At 47.6% G+C, this 27,313-nt stretch overlaps 1 protein-coding gene across 1 annotated transcript in view; it reads right to left on the bottom strand.

The window, feature by feature from the left end:
• LOC115325931 overlaps window positions 1-27,313 on the bottom strand; it is a gene marked incomplete at its 3' end in the record, with an annotated part of 123,514 nt that overhangs the window by 85,629 nt on the left and 10,572 nt on the right. Inside the window, exons 2-3 of the mRNA XM_042291207.1 lie at window positions 3,232-3,247; window positions 466-607 (exon numbers count right to left, since the gene is read on the bottom strand). Coding sequence (XP_042147141.1) covers window positions 466-607; window positions 3,232-3,247 — 158 coding nt within the window. The remainder of the gene's footprint in view (window positions 1-465; window positions 608-3,231; window positions 3,248-27,313) is intronic.

Here is a 27,313-nt window from a genome sequence, read left to right as displayed (position 1 = left end):
TCTTGCCGTCTTTCATGGCTTCGAAATGTTCTTCATTCGTTTGGCACGTATATACCCCATGCCGAAAAGCACCGAGGTCGTGTCCACGCTAACAGTGTCGGACAGTGCACACAAGTACATGTAAGAAGCCGTTTTAGCGCCGTCTTTAATGCAATGAATTTGAAAGAAAACTGCCGTAACTGACCAATTAGTTCGTTTGCGTGACTGAGAAATGTTCCAATCTACTTAGTACTTACGAATTATTCGTGATATTTGCCCTTATCATCTCACTTTGTCCCCATAAGAATGCAGTACCGGAAGTCAATTTTCGTCTGATCGGTGTCTGTTTCAAGTTGCGACGGCGCGCTAGCGCCAGTGGAACCTCATGCGTACATCATAATAGCTATACGCGCTACACATCATGTATGATTTCAACAAGTGGACTACTGGTTTGAGCGACATCTGCTGAAGCTTGGTCCATCGCACCTTTTGTACACCGGGCGATGCTGCAACTCCTGCCTTGACGCCGTTATGTCGAAGAACTGTACGGTGGTCCCGTGCTTCTTCGCGTAGTCCTTCGCGTATCTTTCTACGGTCTTCTCCAGGTTGAAGATAAACTGTGACGCCTCTGAAGAAAATGCAAAATTCTTATTCAGTTATTGTTTTTTGTGGTAGTTACTAACAAATAAGAAACGCAGGCCAATGCGATTCCCGAGCATATCCTTCTCTCCACGCATTCAATGAGATTGCAGATTTCGCCGAGAAGAATGCCAATGAAACATTCACGAAGCAAGGATCGCGAAGGCGGGAACACATTTGCGAAAAAACGAACCGAAAATCGGAGAGAAATCGGAGGCTGCGAAAATCGTAGCTTGCGATTTTCGGAAGACGAGCCAGACGAGGTGGAATGCGCGGCGCGGAAATCGCAATGCACTGCGGTTTTCGTGCTCCGACTTCAGGAAGCTGTGCGGTACTCTGACGAACTGGCGTCCGATATTTCGCGCCTCTTAAAAACTTCAGCTTTTAAAACCTCGTTGAATGCCACGCGAGCCTTTGTACCACCACCCTTTGATAAAGAAAGAAGGGGTTTTCTACGAAGTTTGAGACGAGAACGCAGGAATGGCATATGATGTTGCCTGCGCTGCTTCCGAAGCTGCGTGAGCCGCCATGTTGCGAGCCGATCGTATCTTTTCGTTCCGTCCTGTTCCGGGCTTTCGCTCACCGAGCTCCTCCGCCCCGAATTCGGAGGCGCCGTGCGAAAATATCTGGCGCTGCAGATCTTTCGCACCGCTCTCGATTTTCAGAAAAGGGGAGGAGCCTAGCTGCCGTGCGATTTTCGTGTGCGGTTTTCGCACAAAATTCGGCTTTTTTTCGCAAATGTGTTCCCGGCTTAAGGCACGCCATGCGTTTCTGAAGTTGCCAGTGAATATAATAAAAGTTAAAAAGAGTCGTGATAAAATATTTCCTTCGTTTTCATATTCTTCGCCTGTTTAGCGAGCAAATAGCAGCTTTCGGAGCACGCGAACCGCAAACACATTCTCGATTCCCTGATAACTTTCGTCCGCTCATCGGGGATCGCCTGCTATATTATCCTCTTCACAATACCCTTCCCATGTTCGCTTTGCCCTTCATGATTAGATGACTTTATCAAGAAATCGTCAGGCATCCCTTCCTTTCATAAATACGTTTCCCGGCACACTGACTATACTTCGTTTCACCTTATCTGCGAGCGAAGCTAAAGCTAGAAGCGCGAGACCAGCGCTTTTTGCGTTTCTCCCCAGCTCGCTCGCTCGAGCAAAGCCTGAACGCACGGAGCTTTCGTGCTCACGCTTCCAGCTTTGCCTTCGCTCGCACATAAGGTGAAACGAAGTATAGGCCACCGACGCGAGTCAAAACATTCGTCGACGGATTTATTGTTCACGAGCACATACGTCCAAGTGACGCACTGCTCGTGTCGAATACGTGGGTTGGGTTCGGCGGTCTTGCTTGTGCATCGCGTAATCATATACTTTAGTAGGGATAATACATCCTACTTCCTGATTTTACACTGGCCTCGGCACGGACAGGTTTGGCGCAGTTCGGATGGTTGAATGACCAGGGACTTTGAGTTTTTCTGCAACAAATTGGGAGTGGTGAGAGGCGCCATCTATTGCCATGGAAGTCAAGGTTATCAGGCATTCGCAACGAAGGTTCGAAGGGTGCGCCGCAGACCGTTCGGTCGATGCAAATGTTTGCTCAATATGTGTCGTAGCTTGTGTTCCTAAACGTTTTAAACCCCCCCCCCCCCCCCCCACCCCCCCTCAAAAAAAAAATAAAATTTCGGCGCGGCGAGATGTTTAAACCGCTAGGGGAGAAATTGGGGCAGTAGGTGCGCCGTCTAATGCAAATGAGCGGAGTAGGATGTATTCCCCACACTAAGGTATTTGGTGTAATCATTAATGTGAAAAGGTACAGAGCTTTCGAAGGGAAGGAGGCACGAAATAGTCCGCTATATTTTCAAATTTTCGTAAGGAAAAGCGGGCTTTTGGCTTTCTACGCGCGTAAACTAGTTTTATTTTGGGGTACTAAACGACATGCGATTAGTAAAACCTCAATTTTCCTGAGCCGAAAATTAAATTTAGGGTTTCTTTAAAGGAGTAGCTTGGCACGTGGAATACGAAGAATGGATCTGCCGATGACTTGCGGTTGTATCTGGATGTAAGCATACATAAGCTTCGGAATGTGAGAAAAAGAAACTGCGTGAACCAGCCTTTAAGGGCCGCCCGCACTAGCGAGAAAACGCGCGTGGCACGCCGATCGCGGGGAGTAACAAAAAGTCACCGTAGCACAGTCAGCGATACGAGCGCGTGCAGAGACACGCCCTTTATCTTCCCGCTCAACCGATTTATCAGCGCGCCGCGCGCGTTTTCTCGCTAGTATGGGCGGCCCTTTAAGGGGTATTCACACGAGGGAGAAATCCCGGGGATTTCTCCCCGGCACGCGCGCATCACGAGATAAAAACGCGAGGCTTTTGCACATCGCAAAGCCTGACGTTTTCGTCGTTGGATGCGCGTGCCGGGGAGAAATCCCCGGGATTTCTCCCTCGTGTGAATACCCCTTTACGGTCTCGAAGAATTCATTTTGCTGATCATTGCATTCCCGAAATTTGAAATACGTTTTTTCTGCGTGCATACATTGTTAACTTAAACATGCCTTATATCAGTTAGGGGGGCGTATAAAAACTGATAAGTAAAAAAAAAAGAAAAATCTCACCTTCTCCAACGATTACCTGAAAGGGAAACATCATGAAGCGGGTCAGTTTCACTGTAGTTGGGAGAACAAAAGACAGAAACAATAAAGGCCTGTTCACACATACAGCAGAGCGCTAAGTTAACGCACGGCCGGACTGGAAGCGCGCGCTCTCTTTTCCTTCTTACGGCCTTTGCAATCGCCCGGGAGTTAATAGCATTTTTTCTCCGTACGTAGTTCACTTGCTTGCCACCATTGGCGCAACCAACTCACCCCACTTCACTCCACTCGGAGAGTCCCTTCGAGCTGCTTGGCGCTGGTGTTCGAGCTTCGCAGGTTGTTGTTCTGGCAACGGTTTATCGAACTTCGCTCCGATTTAAGTCGCTCTACCGACAGGCAGTGTCATCAGCAAACTGCGTTCCCCTGTGACATGGACGGGACCTCTGTACTTGTGTGACCCCTCGCAGGCCGTTGTCTGGAAAGCGCGGTCATGGTCTGCTGCTGCGTTCCATTCTGTCAGTCGCACTTCTGGACAACATTGTTGCTTCTTTTTTTTTTTTTTAAGGCTGTTAAGCACCTTCCGCGTACAAATGTGCACGAAGCTCTGCAACTACTCATTGCACACTATCTTGAAGAAGCGCCAATCCTAAGTTGCCTAGAGGGCATTGACAACAGTCACTCAAAGCGCTTGGCTGGTTTAATTTGCATCAAGTTCCTCGGAATACTTCGGATTAACCATGCAAAGGCGGTCACGGAGAGAAACAAAAAATCAACTGGATTTGTGCACAAGCCCTCGAGGAAGCACTTTAGGCTGTAATATGCACTGTGCGAAAATTGTACAGACTACTACACCCTCGTATAGTTCAGCTGACCGACATCATGTGCGGCCTATGAAATGATGATGCAGACCACGGCAATATATAGATTGCGCCTGCTTACATTTCACGAGAGTGTACGAATTATTTTTCATTTAAGGTTCCTCCACGTAGAAAGGGTCCGTCTCCTCCTGTTCTTGAGTTGCAACAGAAGTCCTGGAGGTAAAGACGGGTATAGTTTTCCCGCAGTCACATTTGATATCTCTACTTACTACTTTTTACTCCCAACTCTCTCGGAGATGTGTGTCAAGTATTTACCGTTTTGGGCTCATCAGAAGCGCATTAGATAGTGGCTGAGGGTCCAAATGGAAGGATCAGATGTCAAAGAATATAAAAATCTCGACCGCAAGTTGCGACAGCGCTGACATACACTGTCAGACGCGCTCTGTACAAACGGCAAAGGGTAGCCCAGGGGTGAGGTCACAGCGCCCCCCACGAATTGCGGCGGGACGTGGCGATTGCCACAATTGCAAAGGCCGTAAGAAGAGAAAGAGAGCGCGCGCTTCCAGTCCGGCCGTGGTTAACGCTACGTGAGCGCTCCAAGGAGTGCTCACGTGGCGCTTTCTAGTGCGTGACTTCGTTCTAATATAGCGCGTGATTAGCGCTTTAGTAGCGCCTCGTTAGCGCTGCAGTAGCGCCTTGTTGGCGCTCCAGTAGCGCCTTGTTAGCGCTTCAGTAGCGCCGTGTAAAGGCCGGTTCAGACACTTGCGTTTGAGTGCGTTTGACTGCGGTGCGTCGAGAACCGAAAGCGAGTCACCGGCACATCTGTGCTTCGTATGACGCGTGGAATCCAATTCAAGGAATCATCTTGGCACGCGATATAAGCAGCAGGGATGTCCTGGTGTCTCGCAGCCGCAACGCAGTCAAACGCAGTCAAACGCAACTGTCTGAACCAGGCTTTAGCGCTTCAGTAGCGCTTCTTGTACCGCGGTGCTGCCGATTAGCGCGTGCACTGTGGTTCCGGTTCTGTGGTTGGGTATGCATCAGCAGCACCATGGCGGACATGTGGGACGCTAAAATAAAAATGCGACAAATGCCCATACATACGTGATTAATGCATGTGTGTAAACGGCTTAACGCACAGAAGAGCCTTCTGGGCGCGCGAAATCTTTCACCACCGAGATACCGACAGGTACCCGCGAACCCTGTTCCTACACTGTTAGCAAAAATAACACGCCCAGACGTGTAAACCGTTGTCCCATAGCGGACACGTCGAAACGTGTTCGTTTTACACGAGGCCATCTGTGTTTTTCGTCTACACATGAGGTGCTGTGTAAACTTAACACGCTACACCGTGTCTGCCTTCCGCAAAACCGTTTCGAGCCTGTTCCTTATGAAACATGGCGGCCAGCGGCCGAGAACAGGCGAGAGACGAGCCCAGCGAGCCGCGCGCCTTTCAGCCGAATTGAAAGCACACAGGGCGCGTTAGTTCTCGTTCGATGCCTTTTATACACAGTAAAGTCTCCAAGCGGCGGACGTAGCTACTTGCAAAGGTACGTACGTGCGTTGTCGGCGGTCAGCGGCGTCGGTAGCTTCAACAAGCCGCGAGACAAAAAAAAAAAGAAAAGAAAAAAAAAACGAATGCCGAACTTACATGGTTAAATCACTTGAGCAAACTATTTAGAATCGGGCGGTAACTTCGCCACCTATGGAGATTTCTAGAAGCCTGTATTTAAAAAAAGACGAGTCTGTTAACACTGCGAACGGTCACGACTACGCAGCAACCGTACATACAGCGCAGGCAACACCAGTACCACGTACTACACAGCACCGACGTGTACACAAACACAACAACGACACTACGCTCGATATCCATTTCTCCCCGCGGCGCATATAAGCTTGACATGTGCGGGTGAGCTCTTTGGTCGCTGACCATTACAGATTTATGGAAGAATACACAAAACACGGAGCAATGGCAAGCTGTGTTCTAGAACTGCTTGCATTTAAAAAGTATGGAGGCAAAATCTATAATGTTAGTCCGTTGCAATAAATAACGATATGTTAACAATAAATCTTAAACCGGTCATGAAAAAGTTCAAATTTTTGTTATTTTCTTGCTTGACCAGTGTTATGAGCAGTCCTACTAGCTTGAATCAGATAGGAAAACAAATTATTGGGATTTTGTCATTACGTATACAATAATAAATGAAAATGATCCTTGCGCAAAGCATTTTTCATATATTTCTGTTAAGGACATCCGGACATCCGCCCAACACTTCACTTCCGCTAGTTGCAGCAGTTGCAGTACGGGAGCAGACGCCTTCCCTTTTGGGGCGTTTTGATGCAGTTTGTTGTCGTATGTCGTGTCGGTGTCGAGAAGAGCGGTGGGGCTTGGGAGTTTGTGACCGGTGTTATTCGTGAACACTGGTGTGGGGCGCTGATGCGTCTTTTTTTTATACTGCCACCACCCCGAACTTTGAAGATACACGGGCCCGTAGCAGTGCATTATGCTGAATCGCGAGCTCCTCCTCTGTTGACGTCGCTTTCCTGGTACCACTCGTGGATACTGCAAGCGTTTCAACAGTGTGCACCGTCTCGCCTACATCCCCGGTGACGTACTCGACCTGTTGAAACTTATTGCTTCCGTCATTTTATAGTACGCAAGGCAGTTATCTCGTTGGTCTGGTTTCGGTTATAAAAGCAAGGCAAAACGCTAGCAGTTCCCCCCCTCAGTAGACGTTGGACATCTTCCACACTTTGACACCGGATAATTGAATGAACGAGGATTTACATTCACTTCCGAGGTTACTCTCGCCGCTTCCTCACCGTCAAGCAGCAGGATGAGCTGGCGACAAGCCGCGGATGAAAGGCTTGAGCATCAACAGCCCAAGCGCACTCGGTGCTGATGAGGGCGACGCAGGTTTCTGTCAACCGGGAGGCCAGCACAAACCGTGACCGTTCCAGCTCTTCGTCATGACACGGTGTTGCAGAGAGCAGGGTAAAATACAGCTACACGGATCACCGAAGCAAACGCACTGCTATCTTAAATCTTGGCTTTTGATTGCGCCTTTGTAGTAGATCATCTTAATCGCTTTGCTGGAGAGACGCAAACGACGGGCATAAGAAAATCGCTTGCATATTCCGCATATCTCACAAAAGCATTTACCCTGTTACCTTGCGAAAAGCGCGGAACACGGAGTCCGCACCGTCCTAAGCTTCCCGTTTTTTACCTGCTTTAGAGCAGTTTGTACCTGCTAGTAGATATGCCTACTGAAACTGAAACAGGGCAGTGCCAGAGAGAAAGAGACAAAGTTGGGAAAGCTTGCTCGCTCTCCAATTTCTTAACTCTCAAGTGATTGTACCATAATAAATGCACCAACGCCTCTTCCAAAATAAAGAAAGAGCAGTACGTTCACAACGTAAAAAATGGTCTCAGTAGATGCATCTGTGGGCAGGTAGGAAACTTTGCCCTAATTTATTCACGCCGCATGATTGGCGCAACTAACTCATTGCAAGACCGAATCATTTACTCGAGCGGTGTGCGTCGCTGTGAAACGCAGTCCAACACGAAGCATAAAAAAAGGCAGATTTAAGACAACAATCCGGAGTCCATTATTCAATTAAAACGACGTAATTTTGTTGAAAACGCCCGCTGCTTCTTACTGACGGTATGTGTCGGGATACTTCCACAGTTTGAAACGGAACGAAGGAAGATTTACTTTTAAAAACGCTCGCTGCGTCCTCCCGGACAAGCTGAACCGGATCAGCTGGCGACGACGGGACTGTACCCGTTGAACCTCCACCCCGCGACAAACAATTTGCGCTCCGTGTTAAAAGCGTGGTTCAAACAGACCCGGAATACAAAGCACCGCACCACACACGACAAACGTTTCAGCTCTTTTTCGCATCGCCGGGTTGCACCAAACAGAACGAGATCGCCGAAGTCAACGCCGCGCTGTCGTGAACCTTGGCTTGTGGTTGCGAACTCGTGGACCCTGTGACTCCCTTCGCTTTCAAAGCACACACGACGATTACGAATGGTACTTTCCGTCTTCCAGGAACATCACAGGGGCACTTCTCCGGTCACGTCTTCACTATGTGCTCGGAAACTCCGAAGCTCTATGCGAAGCTTCTCGCGTCCCGTCAAACCAAAACAGTAGCGGCGCCATGCGTACTTGAGATTTTCTCCGGTCAAACGAAAACAACGAAAGCCAACAGGCTCTTGCTTCCAGCGTACATCGGCGCTTGCGCCGTGGCCAGATCGTTGGCAGTTGAAGGTTGAAGCAAAAACGAAACCAACTGCAATGTCACGTGTTCACATCGAGGACACGCTTTTTATATCCATTTTAACTGTTTGGAACGAATAATTAGACCCATGACTTTATTTGTGGTGTGTAAGAAACTATTATCAAGACCCCTAAACTAAATACAAACATGGGCGACATGAGGGAAGCCGCATTGCCATCGACCAGAAAATGGCGGCGAGCACGGTAAGCGCGGGTTTCGCCAACGTCCTGCGACATGGCGCAATTGCTTTTGGTGCATATCTGTCTCCGAGACATGTTTCTTTCCGCGGCATTTGTCTCGACGGTCCTTTCTAAGTCTGTCCCCAAGCATTCCGGTGCTTCGATAGCCGGCAATGCCGCGGTCGTCGCCGGGGGCGATGCGTGTTATCGAGGTCGGCTACACGGTTATGCGTGTATGACCGAACCAAAACACGTTTTTTAGAACCTCGCATGATTTCTGAACGAATTATCCGTTACTCATCGTGTAAATTTATGGTAATTTGTGTAAATAGCGTGTTTTTCACCCCAAATATTCGCCAAATACACGGGACTTGCTAACAGTGTAGGCTCCTAGACCGAGACACAGAGCTCTTTCGAAGGCGATTATTTTTAACTGCGTGCCTTTAAAACAAGGGTCACGCATATCGAATAGAAAGCGATGAGGTAGTACCCAATCAATTAGTCGCTCGGAGTCATGGCCGAATTCAGAAACCTCACTCAAACTACACTCAAACTAATGGGCCCCTCCACTTCCTCGAGGAAGGCGCGAGGGCCGGCGCCGGCCAATCGCGAGGACGGATCCGCCGTCGCGACTGGCCAGCGCCGGCCCTCGCGCCTTCCTCGAGGAAGTGGAGGGGCCCTTCAGTTTGAGTGAGGTTTCTGAATTCGGCGGTGCATCGCCTGCCCGACCCTTGGCTTGGAGAGCGGCTCTTTTACTTCCTCTTCTTTCAATGCCAAAGGGAAAAACAACATCAAAGAAATCGCCGTGCACGCGCTATTCGGCAACAGCAAGCACTGCACAAGGAGCGTGAGAGCGCTAACAAAGTGCTTCTGAAGCGCTAACAGAGCACTGCTGAAGCGCTAACAGAGCGCTACATCACGCGCTAGGAAGCGCCACGTGAGCGCTTCTTCGAGCGCTAACTTAGCGCTCCGCTCTATGTGTGAACCGGCCTTAAGAGGGAAGAATAGACCCTTTTCAAAAGTCCTTCAAGCAACATTGGCAGTCGCCATAGCTTGGAGACGAAGCGCGCGATCGGATCCGTCTGCTCGCCGTATGCTGACGTCAGCAGTCGTGTCCAATACATGCTCAGAGCACGTGATCAAGCCATGGTGGACAGGCGTTGGTGCGAACTTTTTAAAAGGGTGTACTATGCGTGAGCGCGGTGCTTGATACCGCGGCCTCCTTCTGTCAGTTTCAGTAGGTACAATTGCTCCCGACAAATGATGTCGCATATACAAACCCTTAGTATATAGAACTATGAAAGGACGACTCCAACTTTCAGAATGAAGGTATGACTGTTGGAGTCTGACCAGGACAGGTCCGGTTGGGAAGCGCGGGAGAGTCCATGTTTCGAACAGGACGTGCGACTCTATGGGTTTCGTTAGAACAGGGCCGAGTTGGCATGGGCGACGTAGATAATAGTGTACTGGAAGTCCCAGAATTCAAGATGGCGACGACCACACGGAAAAGAGAATATGAAGCTAATATGCTACTGAGATGCTTGAGGCATTTCCACAGATAATTGTCATAATTTTTGCAGAGAACGCAGTGTCTTGTTCGTTGTATGATCGGTGAGACTGACGCTTAAAAGGACTCTCCAGCCTCAAAATAGCGATCGTATATCTTCACGCCTCACGTAATTTTACGTTTTAACTATACTCTGCTAAATTATCAAACCAAACAAAGATTTCTTAAAATAGAAAGATTAAAAACAAGAAGGACTTTCACCGGCAACCGCATTTCTTTCATTTAGCAAGGACAGATGTTTATTTCTGGTCGCGAAATATTCACATGTTGACCAGAACTGGGGAAGGCTGGAGGACAGGAAGTTACAAGCGGGAGCGGCGATAAGGATCTAGGGACCGTACCGTGACTGCCCATGTTTATAATTTTTCTTTTGCCAGTTCTGGCCGGGCTAGTTTAAGTACTCGTAATCACAACACGCTTGCCTTAACCAGTTAAAATGAGATTTAATCGGGAAATTAACTCGGGAATCTAAGATTCTGATCCACACATACTCGTTTCGTCACTCGACGAAACCTAAGACGTAACAATATATAGCAGCCACTAATCGTAACGTCAACTCTTTTTTACGTTCCCCAGCTTACCAGCATAGAGCTGCTTCTCCGAGACACCCGTGAGGTATGTTGGACGAACTGAACGATGCCTCAACGATCGCCTGCGATAGCATCATAAAACACGAGCACGACTATCTCTGGCCATCTATAGAAATGCACTGCCGATTTCGTGGTTGGTATTCCCTTTTCCCAAAATGAACTGCATTGACGCGGAATGACGGCCCTCTAATTAGAGAAATGATTGAGAAAAAGGAGATCGCTCGACTCATTTACAAGTGTATCAACGCGATTTCCCTTTATTTATCCACCAAAGAATGATATTCCTTAATGAAGTAGTCAATGTGATAAACGCCTACTTTGAGTTTTTTTTTTTTTTGTTTTGTTTTGTTTTTTCTCTATGTACCATGGCTCTTCTTCTTACATAGAAGAATAAACGTATGTTGTAAGTCGAGTCATTGTGTTTGTCCTATGTTTCCTCTCTTTTTGTTCTTGTTTATATTATAAGGCGCTCTTGATGCTATCCTCCGTTCGCCAGTCAGCTGTGACTAGAACTTCCGCCTTCAGCACTGGGGCGAGCTCGCTGCCCGCCGCAGTGCTTTGGTTGCGGGTGCCGTCGCGTTCACACTTGTGTTAGCAAGGGCAGGAAGCTCGCGCTAAAGGTTGCTCTTCTAGTCTCACGAACGGAGTATCATATAGTCTGTTCCATACTTAGTGTGCAACGCTGTGAAAGCTTTTGGCGCGAGCATGGGGCTTGATCTCGTTGATCATTTGCACGCGTTCTCGCGGAAACAAAACCATAGATGAACTCACGCGCTCGCGCCAGTAGCTTTGACAGCGTTGCACGCTAAGTGTGAAACGGAGTATAGGTTCCCGAAATTCGTTTCGCGACTTGACCGACGCGCTGACAGCAAGCGGGACGGCGAGAGAAAAAGCATAGATGTCGAGGAGGGCGGAGGAAGGGGAGCTCCAAGGAGACGGCATCCTGATCCTGTTACGTCAAGGCTCGTTTACCTTGTGATTTGCAATACGGGAATTTTCAGATACGTTTAATATGCTTTATTCTTCAAGTCGCAAGCTGATGTGCCGTGGACAGATCCACGAGGTGGTCCAGGTGCTTGTCACGAGGATTTTACATGATATTAACGACCCCCATTTTAGGCTGGGGAGGCCTTTTAAGAGATCATTTACAAACCCATAGCCTTCTATTAGCGGGAAAGCATGCTCTGTCGGTGCCAGCATGTTATAACAGCCCACAAGCAGAAAGCTTGAGCGAACACGAAGGACAGAGGGTCTGCCCCTCGTGTTGTCTGCAATTCCTCTGTGCTTATGCACTGTCTTAATCTGTTGCCTACGTACCAACTAGCTCAACTCCCCACATTACTTTCGCTGCCGTACAATAGACAACCGGGCCGCGGTAAAAGAGGGAGGATGAGGGTCAGGTGAGAAGCAAAGTCTGATATGCGCCACCAAGAAGCATGGCCGGTCTTCCGGTCTTCGCACAATGGCACAGGCGCGCGTGTGGCGAGATGAGTCACCTACGGCCTGTGCAAGTACACGTGCGAAGAAGAACCCCCCCTCAAAAAAAAAAAAAAAAAAAAAAAATGAAGAAAAATGCGGGCTGAAAGGAGAGAGCCAAATAAAAAGTCATCGCAATGTGTGCGTCGGTGCAGGGTTTTTCTTTTGACTGTTTTTTTTTTCTCCAGCAGATGGCGGACGAAAAAGGTTTTTCCCTTCTTTTGCCGCTGTCTGGGTTCGTCCCTGATCTTCAAGACCGGGGAACTCAAGGGTCCGTCCGAGGGTCTACATCCCTCTAGGATTGTCCCGGCTTTTCAAGAATGGATACTGAAGGGTCCGTCCGCTGGTCTACTTACATCTTATTTCGTCCTGATCTTTAAAGACCAGGAATTCAAGGTTTCGCCCTCTCGTATACTTCCATTTGAGTTTTTCCAGGCTTGTTACGTCTAGGAACCTAAAGGTCCACCTTTGGGGCAATCAATAACCTCAAGCGACAGATCCAACCAGATGGCAATTCCCTAATCAGTGTCAAGTGGTGCAGCCGATTTACCGGCAGGGTGTATGCAAGCAGAAAGAAAGATCGTGTTGAAATATGACTTTCGCGTAAGGTCTTTACGTACGAAATGAACATTTAACGAATGATATATCGCTATATGTTACCCCGTGTGCGGCCTTTACTGATACAGCTTTTGAAATTTGCTTTGTCTATTTTTTTCGTCGCTTTAATAATTCTCCAATCAAACTGCCTCGCGTTCTCATGTATTCAAAGAGAAGAACCGTTCACATCATAAGAATAAGCGTCTTATAAGCAGCGCCACACAGGTGTCATGAGGCGAACTTCTTTTTTTTTTTTTGTATTTTGCGGGAGAAACAGAAAAAAAAAGACAGGCTGCTTTAGCAGGGGACAGATTAACGATGAAAACGGGCGCTGCGCGCAAGTTTCCATAACTTGCGCGGAGGATGTAACCAGGCTGTATGGTATAGATCCACCTCACAGTGTGGCACATACCTCGGCAAACCTCACTCATGAGGGCCCTCACTCACCCTCACTCACCCTCATCTTCACAGGTGAGGTGAGGGTGAGTGAGTTTCTGAACCAGGAAAATTCATGAGTGTGAGGGTGAGTGAGGGCCGTGAGGGCCGTGAGGGCTGTGAGGGCCGTGAGGGCCGTGAGGGCTGTGAGGGCGGTGAGGGCCGTGAGGGCGGTGAGGGCCGTGAGGGCCGTGAGGGCCGTGAGGGCGGTGAGGGCGGTGAGGGCCGTGAGGGCGGTGAGGGCCGTGAGGGCGGTGAGGGCCGTGAGGGCGGTGAGGGTGGTGAGGGCCGTGAGGGCCGTGAGGGCCGTGAGGGCCATGCAACTCGGAGCAATTCGAATGCGTTTGAAGCGGCTGCATCCAATCAGGGACGCAAAATTTTCACGTGATACCTCGTGCCGGTGATGATGACACCGAAAGACTTGGTTCTGGTTTGAAATCGATCGTTTTTTTGGAAATAAACTGTTTCAGAAAGGTGCATTAGTATTCTTAACGAGATTTAAATGCATAAAAACACGTTTATAACGCGTAATTGTGTCTAAATAGTGCAAGAAAAATAAAATTTTATGATGACGATGGCAAATTGCAGCAATTCGTTGCTGCGTGTGATCGCGGGCGGCCCGTGTTGCTGGTGTTGCGACGTAAAGTTTCTGTGCGAAATTGCCCCATCTGAAGCTGGCCTGACTGGCGTGAGGGCCATCAGTGCGTGAGGGGCGTGAGGGGTGTGAGGGCCGCAAGGGCGGTAAGGCGCGTGAGGGCGGTGAGTGGCGTGAGGGCGGTGAGTGGCGTGAGGGCCGTGAGGGCGGTGAGGGCCGTGAGGGCCGTGAGGGCCGTGAGGGCGGTGAGGGCGGTGAGGGCCGTGAAGGCGGTGAGGGCGGTGAGGGCCGTGAGGGCGGTGAGTGGCGTGAGGGCCATGAGTGAGTGAGGGGCGTGAGGGCCGTGAGGGCGGTGAGGGCCGTGAGGGGCGTGAGGGCCGTGAGGGCGGTGAGTGCGTGAGGGCCGTGAGGTTCAGTGAGGGTGAGTGAAGGGCTGAAGGTGAGTGTGACTGTGAGGGTGAGGGTGAGTGAGGGGCTGAAGGTGAGTGTAGCTGTGAGGGTGAGGGTGAGTGAGGGGCTTAGGTAAGTGTGGCTGTGAGGGTGAGGGTGAGTGAGGGCGACCTAAAATGCCGACCTCTGGTGTGGCAAGAGTTGCTATGGAAACTGCCGCGCGGCGCCCGTTTTCGACACTCATGTGTCCGCGGCTTTGCCCTCCTCTCCTAGTGGTAGTAGGGGGGTTCTCTAAGGGAGTGGGAAAAAGGTTACGTCGTAAGTGGAAAAGGGTTGCAGAATAAACGCGTGTCTGTTCCTGGGCGTTATGCATTGTTGCCGTTGTACTGGCATTAGCTTTGAAATGTCGTCTGCTGATATTTGAGCCGCCAGTTATTTGTAATTTCATGGCAAGCGATAGTAATATCACTTTATATTATTTTATTTATAGTTCTTCTAAATCGCCCGCAGGAGTCTTTACGTAACAGTGTACAAAGCATCAAAGTACATGTCAACCATACCAAGACAAGAAAACAAAAGAAGAGGAAATAAGTTGTTAGGTTGTCACATCTCAACAAGGCAGTGAGTGCGTTTCGAAAATTGGCATGCTCCTGTAAAATTACAATGTCATTCGAGCAAATAAATTAAGGCAGCCGTTGGTTGACTGTGCCTTGACGCTGAAGGGAGGACCCCTTCATTGAAGGGTTCCTTCTTGGGAGGAGGGGAAAAGCAGATATCATTACGGCGGTAGTTGTTTGTCTCACTTGTTGCCCTCGATCATCGTCGACCCACTCTTGTCGCCCTTTTGTGCTCCTTCGCGGGTTTGGGCTGGTTGGCTGGTGTCGGGCTCTGCGGGATCTTTTCTCCCTGTCGGTTCCTCCTGGGTCGTTGTTTTGGCGAGGCCCAGTTTTTTCTCGGTTCAGTTCCCAATTGGCTTTTTGATGAAATTTCCATTCGATCCGAGGATCCTATCCATTTATGTCCAATTCGCTTTAAATCGGTTGTGCCTACACAGGCGGTACCGATCGAGGATCCTACATTTTTAACTTTTTTAACTCCCTCATCCTAACTTATGTGTCTTGAAGTTATGTATTTTGCCCTTTTTTTTTGTTGCTAAGTGAACACACTAATCACTTATTAAGAAAAGGAAAATTTATGTGGCTATACGCGCGTGGCTTGTACACTTCTCAGCTGGCTTCAACTTGTGGTTACTCTCTGAACTTTTCTCAGTAGCCTTTTGTCCTGGGAACGAAACCGGTCAACGTCATCCACCGACGTAAGTTGCTTGCGCAACGTTGCGTTTTTCAATTCAACAAATTTATTTACTCCGATATTACAAATTGGCGATGGAGGCAGAGAGCTACTGAAGTGCAGCTTGACAAAACCCCTTGTCCCCTACTGGCAGGCGGAGAGGAACAAATTGAACTTATGAGGCAGAAAAAAACAATCCGTGATAAATTGATAAAAAATTTTCAGTCTTTCCATTCTGCTGAAGAAGGAACAGCAGCAGAGCTGTAGCTCCTGATCTTGACGGTGGCTTTCCAAGCGAGCGATCTGCTCTTCTTTCGCAAGGGAATCTGAAGCGCTCGACGCAGTGGAACTTTAGGCGATAGCGGCCTCGCGGCGGTTGCAGAACCATTCGCGCTGCTGCGCACATCGCTACTCATTCCGCTCCCGTTCTTCCTCCCCCGAAAACAAAGTTCCCGTCATCTATGAACGACGATAGCGACTGGTTGTCTGGTTACCGCCGTCGCTCATAGATGGCGGTAGCTGTTCAAAGTTCGGTGTCAAAAAAAATATAATTTTTTTTTTTTTTTTTTGCTGGTGGACACGATTCTGGAGATATTAGCCGTTAACAGCTCCGCTGTAAAAAATATTATCGTGTATTGCTTCCTTAGTTATCGCATCAATACAAACATTTACTTTTTTTTAAGAAATCTGAATCATCTGAAGTCCATAATTAGATCGAGGACGCAGCACACTGAAGGATCCGGCGCTGCCCACTCTAAATACAACGAAGAAATTCATTGAAGGGAAAATACGTGCCATCAGCTCCAAGGCAGGATTTTTTCTTTCAATTCATTTGTTTAGCAGCTGTTGACGTCTGTTGCGAGACCCTTAACTGACGTCAAAAGTTAAATTATTATATAACATAATTAGATCGTAGATAATGGCTGCCACACCGATCATCTATGCTGTAATTCTTTGCACCTCAATTAATTTCGTACAAAAAAAAAGAAATTGAAGAACAGCCAAGCCAGGAAGGCTTATAATAGGAAGTATTCACTGGACGCCATATTTGTGGGAGCTGTTTAGAGCGCACGCTCAGAACGAGCTCACATTAATAGCCTGCTAGCACTTGCAACCTTGATGGTGCTAAATGCACGCTCCAAAAGGACTGCGGAACCTCGCTGTCAGCACGCGCTTAGCAGGAGCGCACACGGATATGGCCGCCAGTGAATACTTCCTATAGGCTGAATAGGAGTAAAAGGCGGAACCCGTCTCCACACTCTTGACGCTAACAAGGCATCGCCGCAGTTTTCGGTTTTTCTCCGAGTGTTGAAGGGACTGTAATAAAATTAGAGGACGATCCTATGGCGTCATATGCGTTTACACAGCGGCAACCTTTCTTGTTTATTTTCGTTTGCGCTCACGCCGTCCCCAAATATTTCCGGCAAATTTAGCGGGAAAGCTGGATTGGTGCGTCAGACTTTCCGCTAAATTTAGTCGGGAAGCTGTTTTCGTCATTAGAGGCCGTAACGTCAGGTCACGTGATATCAATCTTCCCCCACATGTAGCGGGGAGACTGAATTCATACATGGGTAACGGGACGTCAATTTTACCGCTAAATTTAGCAGGGAAAGTGAATTCCGGGGCTCAATAGCCACCACTGTAAACCTGCTATTGGTGACGTTGGCGATCAAAAGGGTCGCAGTGGCCGGCGTGCCACGATTGGCCGAATACTGACTATGAAATCATTAATGGATTTATCTTTGATGGTAGTAAGAGCAATGTAAGAACTTCAATTTTGACGCTGTTGGAAGTGTTGGTTTCCAGAGCGCAATGATTTCAAGCTTCCACCATGCTCATTGCAAACAGCATCCAGCTTATTCGTTAGGTAGCGGCGACAAGAGTGTGAACCATGTAAGAACGCGCCACCAAAACATCACGCCTGAAGCCCCTTTATCCTGGGAGAAGTTGGAGGTAGTCTGCCTCAGTGGGCGTCTGGTGTCTCAGCTGTAGATGGGCAGTTAAGCCAGTGCGGTACTACCGCTAACCTGGGGTCTTGAACGTGGACCACTCAGTGCGGTCGTGTATCACTACTGCGTGGTGCACGTTAAAGACCCCAGGTTAGCGGTTGTACTGCAATGGCTAAATTGCCCATCTACAGCTGAGACACCAGACGCCCACTGAGGCAGACTAACTTCCGGCTGTATAAACATTCACACAACTATTTGCTTTTGGGAAAAGTGGCGCCATTCATTGTTGTGGAAGTGCTCGAGACACGTGCTGCGCGCCACTTCTGGGAAGAACATGGCGTCTCAAATCTAGATCAGTGCTTCCTGAAACGAGCTTTCTGCGCCGTAGCAAGGTCGGTCAGGTCAGGTGTCCTCCCGTGAACAGAAGCTAAGTTCACTAGTTCGTACCGTTTCGTCAAAACATCTTTCATGGAAACTCTGAAACACGTTCCGCTGTCAACGCTTCATGACACATGTTTCGCCCACACCGTGACGTTTCGCGCAAACTCGTCTAATAGACACGCACTCCTACGACGTTTCGTCGACGACGTATTTTTGTTTACTACGTGCGTAAAGCAAGCGCTTGATTCAATAAAAGCCCCCCCCCCCCCCCGCCTTTTCCTTCCAAAATGGGTGAGAAACAAAAAAGTTTGTTACGAAGACAGCAGAGTTGTGTTTGACAAACCGTCGGAAGTTTGGCGAGGTGTGTGGTTGAACCTAACGCTCTTTAATGGCACGGACTGCCGATGAATGATCGCATGTTGACGAAGCGATCCGTGGAGGCGATAAAATGATTTTCACCGCTTCATCGTATTCGCTACAGTGTATTGTCGTAGTATTTTGCCCGCCGTTTAGTTTGCACGCTTTCGTAATCAACCGATAAAACGCGTTGTAGTTGATCCAATTGATGTCCCTCTCGCGTGCCCAGATGATTTCCTACGGAGGTTACTGCTGTGTTTTCTGGTGCGCCAACCATTGGAAAACATGTAAAAAGCCAGGCGTAATATTTTTTTTTTATCCCACGTGACACAAGGTACGTAACTTGGAGCAAACACTCAGTTAAGCTGAAGAAATAATATTAGTGAGGGCACTGCTTTTTTTCAAAATTAATTTGGCAGCTTTAATGACCGCTATAAATGACGTATTACCTGCCACTATAACAACCGCCAATTCTTCTCTAGTAGAAAGTGCATTTTCAGTTAAAGTCCGACGCACACTCCGCGCTTTCTACTTTTGCTCGCCTCCCCCTTTCCTATATAATCTCTACTTTCTACCTTGCCCCAACATGGCACCCCTCGCAGCTTAAGAGAGGGGAGCGCTAAGCGAATAACCTTTCCGACAGAAAATCGAGGTTGTACGCCGGCCTTTAAGCTAGACGAACAGAAGTAAATGTTAAAACTTTGTCTATAAGTGAACATTTGCTCTGAAGGATTCGCAAAGCAAACCCCATAAATGTTGACAAAAGATCCAATGAATACGTTCTTCAATACTAATTCTGTTTGTGTTCTCACATTAAAGTTAAGGCAAAAATGCGCAGATTTCTTTTATGCTCCGAATAAACGTATCTCGTAAGGTTACCTCGCCAAGGGTTGGACAATTGGCTGTGTTTGAATGTGCTCGGAACACTTGGGAACAGTTTGTTTAGCCTTGTTTCACCGCTCGGCAGTAAGTAGTAAATCCATGTCAACGCGAAACACTTAAATGGATATTCCGCTAAAATGTTGCCTTTCAGAAAACAATTAAGTTAGGATGTCATTGCTTTTAGGAATATTATCCGCACGATATCCGGATATTTAGCCCCCCCCCCCCCCCCCCTTTCCGCCGCACAAGTAATCCAGTCTTAAACAGAACCCAACTTCTCAGATTGCACCTGCAAAACACAGAGCGTTTTCGTTGGCAACAGCGGAAGCTCTGGCGTAATATCAAGCAAAGACAGCCACCTCAGCTTTGGATGTTGGCTCGGTAAAATAACTTTGTTTTAAGGAAGAAAAGATTTACTTTGTTGAAGGAAGCTCAATTCTTCTACGATGATCTTTGCACGCCCCAGCAATAATGTTGGTCTAAACCGCGAATAAGCCAACTCCTGAGTCTCTCACGTTACCGTGCCTGATGTGACGTCACGACACAACCAGCCAGGTGTGTTTGCGAAATTTGAGGTGAAGTTTCGTACTGGTGTTCATAATTATTTTAACGAATATTGGGGAGTTTCTTACTTAAACAATTATCACCTATCACTATATTTAGGCCCTCTCGTCTACATGACCAGAGCAAAAACTAAGTAACTTCCGGATATCACCGGACAATAAATTTAATATTTCGCCTAGCAATGCAAACCAAATTATGTCAAAGACTAATAAAGCTTTTCGGATTTTTCGCCCCGTCACCTTCAGCATGCATAATAAGGGGGATAAGATAATGGTTTGTAGGTCAAAGGTTTGTCAAAGGTCAAAACAAATAATCAAAGGTCAAAACAAATAAAACCGTAATATACGGTTTTATTGGTTTTGTGGAACGCTTGTTGATTATTATTTGTGACCTTGACCTTGATTTGGATTTATAGACGACTCGCATCATGAGCATCCAGTCTTATTAAATAATGGTTTGTCATTGGCACCACACTAAGTAAATTGGATGCTATTTCAAGTTGAGTTCCAATGGTCTTCGTATGTTCTCCAATATTGTGCAGCAATTGCAACCCCATTGGATAGATTGGGCACCATTTCCAATAAAGTGCCAATCAGCATCTAATGTTGTCAACTATTGGGCAGTCATTGGCACCCTATTGGATAACTTGGATGCCACTTCCAATAAAATGCAAATACGCCTCCGATTTTTTCCAATACTGCTGTCATTGGCGCCCCATTGAATAAATTGGACACCATTTAAAACAAAATGCCAATGGACATCCAATGTTGTCTAATATTGGGCAGTCATTGGGACCCCATTAGATAAATTAAATATTTTGAATAAATCACCAATTGGCTTTCAATGCTGTCCAATGCTGGTTATTCATTGGTACCACATTGGATAAATTGTTTACTATTTCAAGTGCCAATGCTGCTTTCAACGTTCTCCAATATTGGGCAGTCGTTGGCAGCCCACTGGATAAATCGAAAACCACTCCCATTGTAGTGTTAACAAGCTTCCATTGTTGTCAATTATTGGGTAGTCATTGGCGCCTTTACTGGATAAAATCTGGACAACTTCGAATAAAGTGCCAATGAGCTTCCAATGTTGTTAAATATTTGCCAGTCATTGGCTTCGCATCGGATGAATCGGACACCATTTCCCATGGAGTGCTAGTTTGCTTCCAATGTCGTCCAATAATGGGCAGTTATTGGTACCCTACTGGATAAATTGGATACCAATTTCTAATAAATTCTCCAATATTGGACGATATTGGAGAGTCATTGGCGGTTTTTTAATGAATTGGATACCATATTAAATAAAGTTTGTATCTGTTTCCAATCTCGCTCGCTATTGAGGAACCATTTACATTCAATTTGATAGACTAGAGAGAGAGAAAACCTTTATTTTCGCTCCAAGTCCGGAGCTCCCACTAGATACAATGGTCAATAAGCTATAAAATGATTTCTATAATTGCACAAGATTGAAAATGCACCGTATGTACAAAATCACTGTTTTCTCATTGCCTTAAAGTGTTGAACTACACTCGAATTTTGTTGAGTATGTTTGATGACCGATTGAAACATATTTCTAGGGTTCCGCATAAATGGAAATTCACAGGATAACAAGTCTCAGTAACCTGGTTTTCTTTCATTATTTATGACATCAGATATTGTGTGAAAAACTTCACTTTAGGACCGTGTGAATATCGGACCGACTTAATTTACTGCATTGACCTTTCCACGAAACATGCTCGGATATCTTGCTCTACTAATGACAAAATTAGGCAAGACGTTCTGTACACCATCATTTTGTCTGAGACTTGTAGTACAGTGTTCTAGAGAGTTGTAGTGGCAAGAGCGGCGGCCACCACGTGAAGATTTTGCGCGTAGACGACACTGTGGCGCTGCTCTGTTGAGCCCCAGGAACACGCCCCCGTCAGCCTCGTCGTCGGCGCTGCTCGGTGTTAACTCTGTAGTTCGACTGGAGCTTTTCGCGACGCAGAACAATTGCGAATGTGAACAATTGTAGGTTTTCCTTTGGACTTATGCCTCTAGAGTTTGTGTTATATTCTACTTTCATTATTCGCGTGTTTTTGATGGAGATCATTGATTAATTATCGACTCCCCCCCCCCCCCCCTTCCTTCCCAGTACTGATAGGTCGTTCAGCAGCGCTATCACTTGGGGTGTACGCTTAATAGCTGCGGAAGAAACCACGCGATACTGATATAACAAGGAAAAATAGACTAATAAATCTCAATAAATCTCTCACTTTTTTAACAGTGAGAGGAACAGTAAACTGGTGTATTGTTTTTTGTCATCGTGTTGCTGATGCGGGGACCAGCGTTGTGTAATATGCAAGGCCGAGTGCGTTTGGGAACGGCCAAGGTGCCACTGCAACTGGCGAACATATAGCAAATTATCTTTTGTGGAAGGCAGTCTATGAAAAAAAAAATTCCTCGATTGGGAGTACATGTTGCATTAAAATACAATATGAACACAAACTGCAACAACCCCTTACTGCTTTATGACCTCTCAAAAGAGCTAATACACCTCATCGACATGCACAGCAAGCACATGAATGATGTCCAGCAACATACTACGCAAAAAGACTACAAAATAGTCATAATATATTGCGGCATAGAGTCCTAACCTCTTTGCCATTGACGATGTGCACGTAGTCCCGAAGGATAAGGCGCGGTTCAAAGTGTCTCTGGCACACCGCTGATGTCTCGGCGAGGAGTTTGTCTTCTCGATTAAGATTTTTTTCCCACTGTCTGCGCGACTCCTTCTTTGGTGCACGAAACAGCGACGGCTTACGATAGCTGGTGCTCCGGCTGCCCTTGTTGACCGTGTAGCCCGACTTGCATCCCGCCGCGAAGCAGTCTGTGTGTCCGTCTTTTTCCTTGCATTTATGACCGAGATGGCAACGGAACGGTGGAGACTCCCCACCAGTACACCACAAAAAAAAAAGTGTTAAGGCCCATACGCACATTCGCGTTTGAGCGCGGTGCGTTCTGTAGCGGCAAGTGGACGCGTTGCGTTGCGAAGACCGTTTGCGCCAAACTTGTACGCACAGTTGCGTTGACACGCAGTCAACCGCAGTCGAGAGCCAATAAAAACGCGCTATCGTCGCTAGTGGCTCACCAATAGTAAGCGAAATCCAAGGCAACATGGCGCCGAAAGGCCACAGCGTCGAAGTGTTCGATCTTGGGACAATCTCGCCGGCTTCCCCGACGTTTTGTCAAGCTTGAACCATCGCAGCCTTGGAAAATACAGTCCCCACCGCTCCCCAAAACGAAAAAGCAAGCTCTGCGACCGGCGAACCGGATACGTCTCGCCGAGTCGGCCGGGTGGGGCGAGCGAACACGTCACCCCCCCTCCTCTTTCGGCTTCTAATTGGTCGAACGCACCCGAACGCACCGCAAGGCTTCGAAAAGTTGAGCGAGTCTCTACTCGCTTGCGTCGCGCCACCGAGCGTTGCGGGAAGGCGCGCGCCGCTCCGCAAGCGACCGCGCCTGGCCGCAAGGGCTCCGCAACGCACTCAAACGCGTTCAAACGCGAATGTGCGTATGGGCCTTTACGGTGCTACGTTCGGGAGAAGCGTACCGCTTCAGCTTCGTCTTCTTCTTCGCTCATCGCACATCTGCCATCTGCCACAAATTCTCCTAGGGCTCGGAACTCCGGCGCCACTCGCGGCCATCTACGTTGACCGTCTTCACGCGGCCCATTGTAAGCGGGCGCCGCTCTTGAACTACATCCTCTAGAACACTGTACTTGTAGCCTAGGCGCAAAGGTAGCTGCGCCGTAAGTGGATCCGAAATACCGCTCAACACCGCAACGCTCAGGCGAGTGTGTCTCGCGAGTTGCAATGAATCTTCCAAATTTCACTCCAGCCGCGTAATACTTCTTTTTACATGCCGATGGGCACGAGGTACTTTATGCTTCGTTCTTAATTTTAGCTGCGACCCCGCGATTTCTCGACCGTGGGAGGATTAGCGATTTTTCGAATGCTGCGATTGCGCGCCTTCCACCGCGCTTCGGGTGCGTGCGCGACTAAGTATCATCAAAATTCGTTTTCTTCCAGCCCGCACACCGCCGATCGAGAAGTGGCCGGTTTGAGTAGTGCTCATTCTCTTCTACGTGGTCACGGGCCATTTTCTCTGGTTTAGACACAACCACCAAATACAATCAATGTCGTGGGCCATCGAAGGTACACACACAATATGAAAAATAGAATAGAAATATGAACCGCTATTTTTGGTGGCTTCTGTAAAGCTGCAAGTTCGTTGATCAAGGGAAAGAAAAGTTTCAGCCAGATGGCTTCCGCCACCTCTCTCTTCCTCTATATTTCTTCTTCCTCCCCAGTCCAGTTTCGGTTTCGAGCAGTTGCGTTTTATGACTTCATAAAAAAAAATGTATATACGTGACGCTGTAGAAATATTTTGATTGGGTAGTCTCCTAGCAACATAATAAACCGCCTGGTAAAAATAAAACAGCAATAAAATTGGGGGGTGTTAGTGTTCCTTTAACATTAGCGAAGAGCCGCCTGGCGCTGAGTTGGATCGATCTTTACTTCGTAACCTTCCATTATGAAATAGACGGCTCTAACCTTACGGCAAAGGTTAGTGCCGGTGCCGTTTTTAATGTCAGCAAACTCGCACAACCTTCATTTACTTTCTTTCTATCTTTGTAACCTTTTGGCTTCCCTGATATCCGGAGAACAGATTGGCTGTCTCACTGCTGAGAGAGATCGGTGGAGACACGCGGTAAACATACACGGCGTGGCTATCCCGTATCAGGCGTAGTGACCTGCTAAACACTGGGAAACTTTCGGCCGAAGGGCTTTATCTCTCTTTACAATCTAAGAGATAATTTCCTTCGAAAGTACGGAAAACGATCGCATCCTCGCTTATGCTCGCTTATCAGAACACTCTACCGGAAGCCCCTGCGAATTAGAAGTTATTATGGTTTGCTCAAGTACCAAGAGGCGTCAACTAGAACTGAAAATTGAGGAATTCACGCGTGCGCAATTTCCACAACGCACCGAACGTCCGCGAGGCGTATGAACGGGCTGGTGACGCGGCGCGTACTGAGGGAGAATAGACCGGGAACTAACTTATATGGCTCCTGAACAAACACGACACATCCCACAAACCGAGAGCGGGGCGTACGGGCATGGGACCGTTCTGTTGGGTTAGGGGGGCGCGCAAAGCGATACCAGTGGCGCCGCGCGGTGGCGCAAATTCAGCCTAAAGGCCCGTTCACACATATGCGTCCGTAGCGACCGCAACGACTGGAACAACCGAAACGAGCGTTGCAAGGGTCTGCAACCGTCAGTTGCCATTGCGACGGAAGGACGCACGCACTTGTCGTTCACGACGCAAGGAGTTGGAGCGAGCCCAACTGGCCCAACTCTCCCCGCTGCGTTGGAAACAACTGCGACGACAGGCCAATCACAGGTCGAGAAGAACTCGGTCGCGCGCGTTGCATGCCGGTCGCGGTTCCTTCTATCCGCCGAAAAACATGGGGTCGGTGGTGATCGTCGACGCGGAAGGCGTGGTGGAAGCTCATCGATCCGTGTAAAAGCGCTATCCTTGACTGTGAATTTTCGTCGTGTGTCGTTATGATAACCCAGCACGTACTAGAAGGGAAGGTTCACCTACTCGGTGCGGCGATCTCATGGCGGCACTCTCAAGACAGCAGAAACGCCCGTGCCGTCGTGTTTGTTTACATCAACTACAGTGGTGCTTTCTAAGCATTTGTGTCCTCGAACATCACCCGGATATCTTATTTGGCGCATTCCAGGCGTGTGCTCAAGTTCAGGGTATTACTGGCGCGTGCCGTATAAAGGATGCGAATTTTCACGCGTTTTCATCACCGGAGAAAAGGAATTAGTGTTAGCAATCCTGAGCGCTCGCAACGCCTTTTTGATCACGAAATCATATTTCTAGGTTGCTATATAGCTGCTACGATTACATCGTGTTTTATACTCGTAGAAAAGGCGTGTAGCGAGATTTGTACTATTGGCAAAGTCGTGATCGTCCAATACGTCGTGCTGCATATTTTTGTTTTCTTCTTTTAATCCACTCTATCCTGCGAACCTATATCATAAAAAAATAAAAATTTAGGCTATAGAAAAGTCTCTCTATATTCTGTTACGGCATTGAGTGGCAGTGCGTCCCCTTCTTAGAGGCACCGCTGAAACAGCTGACGGCGGCGTAGAAGCGGTCGCCGTGCTGACGACCCGATACGCGTGTTGCAGTGGTTCCTAGTGTCTGTACGCGTGGCGCAGAGCGGTCGCTCCGGTTGCAACGGACGCAGTCGTAGATCACGCGCTCGTTGCAGATGTCTGAACCAGCCTTAATTTGCCGTTCGCTCGTCCCATCGCGCTGCCAGTTACAAAGGCGAGCACCGCGTTGAGACTTTCTGTTGAAAAACTGTGATAATTGTTTTAGGGAGGCGGTTCTCCGCAAAGAGAGGTTGCCTGTGTGTCAGCTAGGTCTCCGGGGTGGAGGGAATAATCCAGACATAAGAACATTTGTCGTCTGCGAAGTGTGTCTAGCAATTGCAAGACAGCGTCAACTGTAACATCCGCCTCAAGGTAAATGCTTTTATTATTTATGGTTTCGCTCGCTCTTCAAAGTTGGAGCCATTCGAACTGAGATGAGGATGAAGTAGTGTTTAAATTGTTTTTTCGCGCACAGCTGCGCTGTCACTTACGCTCCTTGACCTCAGGTTAGCGCTCTTAGAAACTCGGAGTTATCGGCTGCTGAAAGCATGCCGCGCTTGTTATAATTCATCAATATGAAGTTAAGACGAGACATGCACAGCCTGATCGCGACACTGGCTCAAGTTCCAGGAAAAACCTAAGGTCACCGCTCATCTGTTACCAGGTATTTTGAGCGGGTCCAACAAAATAATAAAATAAAATTAAAACTTTTACTCTACGCCGTGACACCTTGCTGTGTTTGCGCGCATCTGCTGCTGCCGTGAAAGCGGTAGAATCGAATTCATGTACGTGCGTTAGTAACCCACATAAAATATTTGTGAAGAGAGGGATCTCCAATTCACTTGCATTTGCGTCGTAAAGCTTCGCATTTTAAACTTATTTTATGTGACCGTAGAATAGTAAGTTTGAACACTGTTGCGGTTGAATAGTACTAGGTTATTTTGCGTCACTATTTGTTTTGTTCGCTGATTAGTTACAATTGAATTTGGTATATATTGAGTCGTTGTGACAGGAAAGGATCGTCAATGTTACCTCTCTCTCTCTCTCTGCAAGAAAAGATTAGTTAATTTTAAATTTCAATCCTGACTGTTTAGTTATTGGTCTTTATGACGTGTCCTGCTTTCGTCCTCTCGTCTTCTTCATGTTGCTTTCAATTGATAGATTTAACATTGCCAACCCACTCTTATTGATCGACCGATTAATGTCCTAAAGTCCAATGTTTTAGAGTTCCTTGGAAAGTAATTATGCCTGTTGTAGGTTAACTACTTACTTTTAATAATCTATAAATAACAGAGTACAGACGTCATTATAAATATTTTTTCAACTATGCACTCAAGTCAGTGCGCAATACGGGCTACGATTATCTGCCTCATTTTTCCTCGTGTCTTTTGCAGCTTAATCGCCTTCTCTTGTAAACATCGGAGAACGAAATTGTTAGTAATTACTGTGAGAGCTGAGGTGTATATCAACAATTTGAATGTATAGCCTGAGTCTGGGGCGAAAAAAACTAAAAATATCAACCGTGGAAGAGAGATACC

Source organism: Ixodes scapularis, unplaced genomic scaffold, assembly GCF_016920785.2.
Source record: "Ixodes scapularis isolate PalLabHiFi unplaced genomic scaffold, ASM1692078v2 PGA_scaffold29__2_contigs__length_179583, whole genome shotgun sequence".
Taxonomy (NCBI): Eukaryota; Metazoa; Arthropoda; class Arachnida; order Ixodida; family Ixodidae; genus Ixodes; species Ixodes scapularis.
Note: the sequence above shows the minus strand (reverse complement) of the source record. Positions and strands in the feature narration are given on the sequence as shown.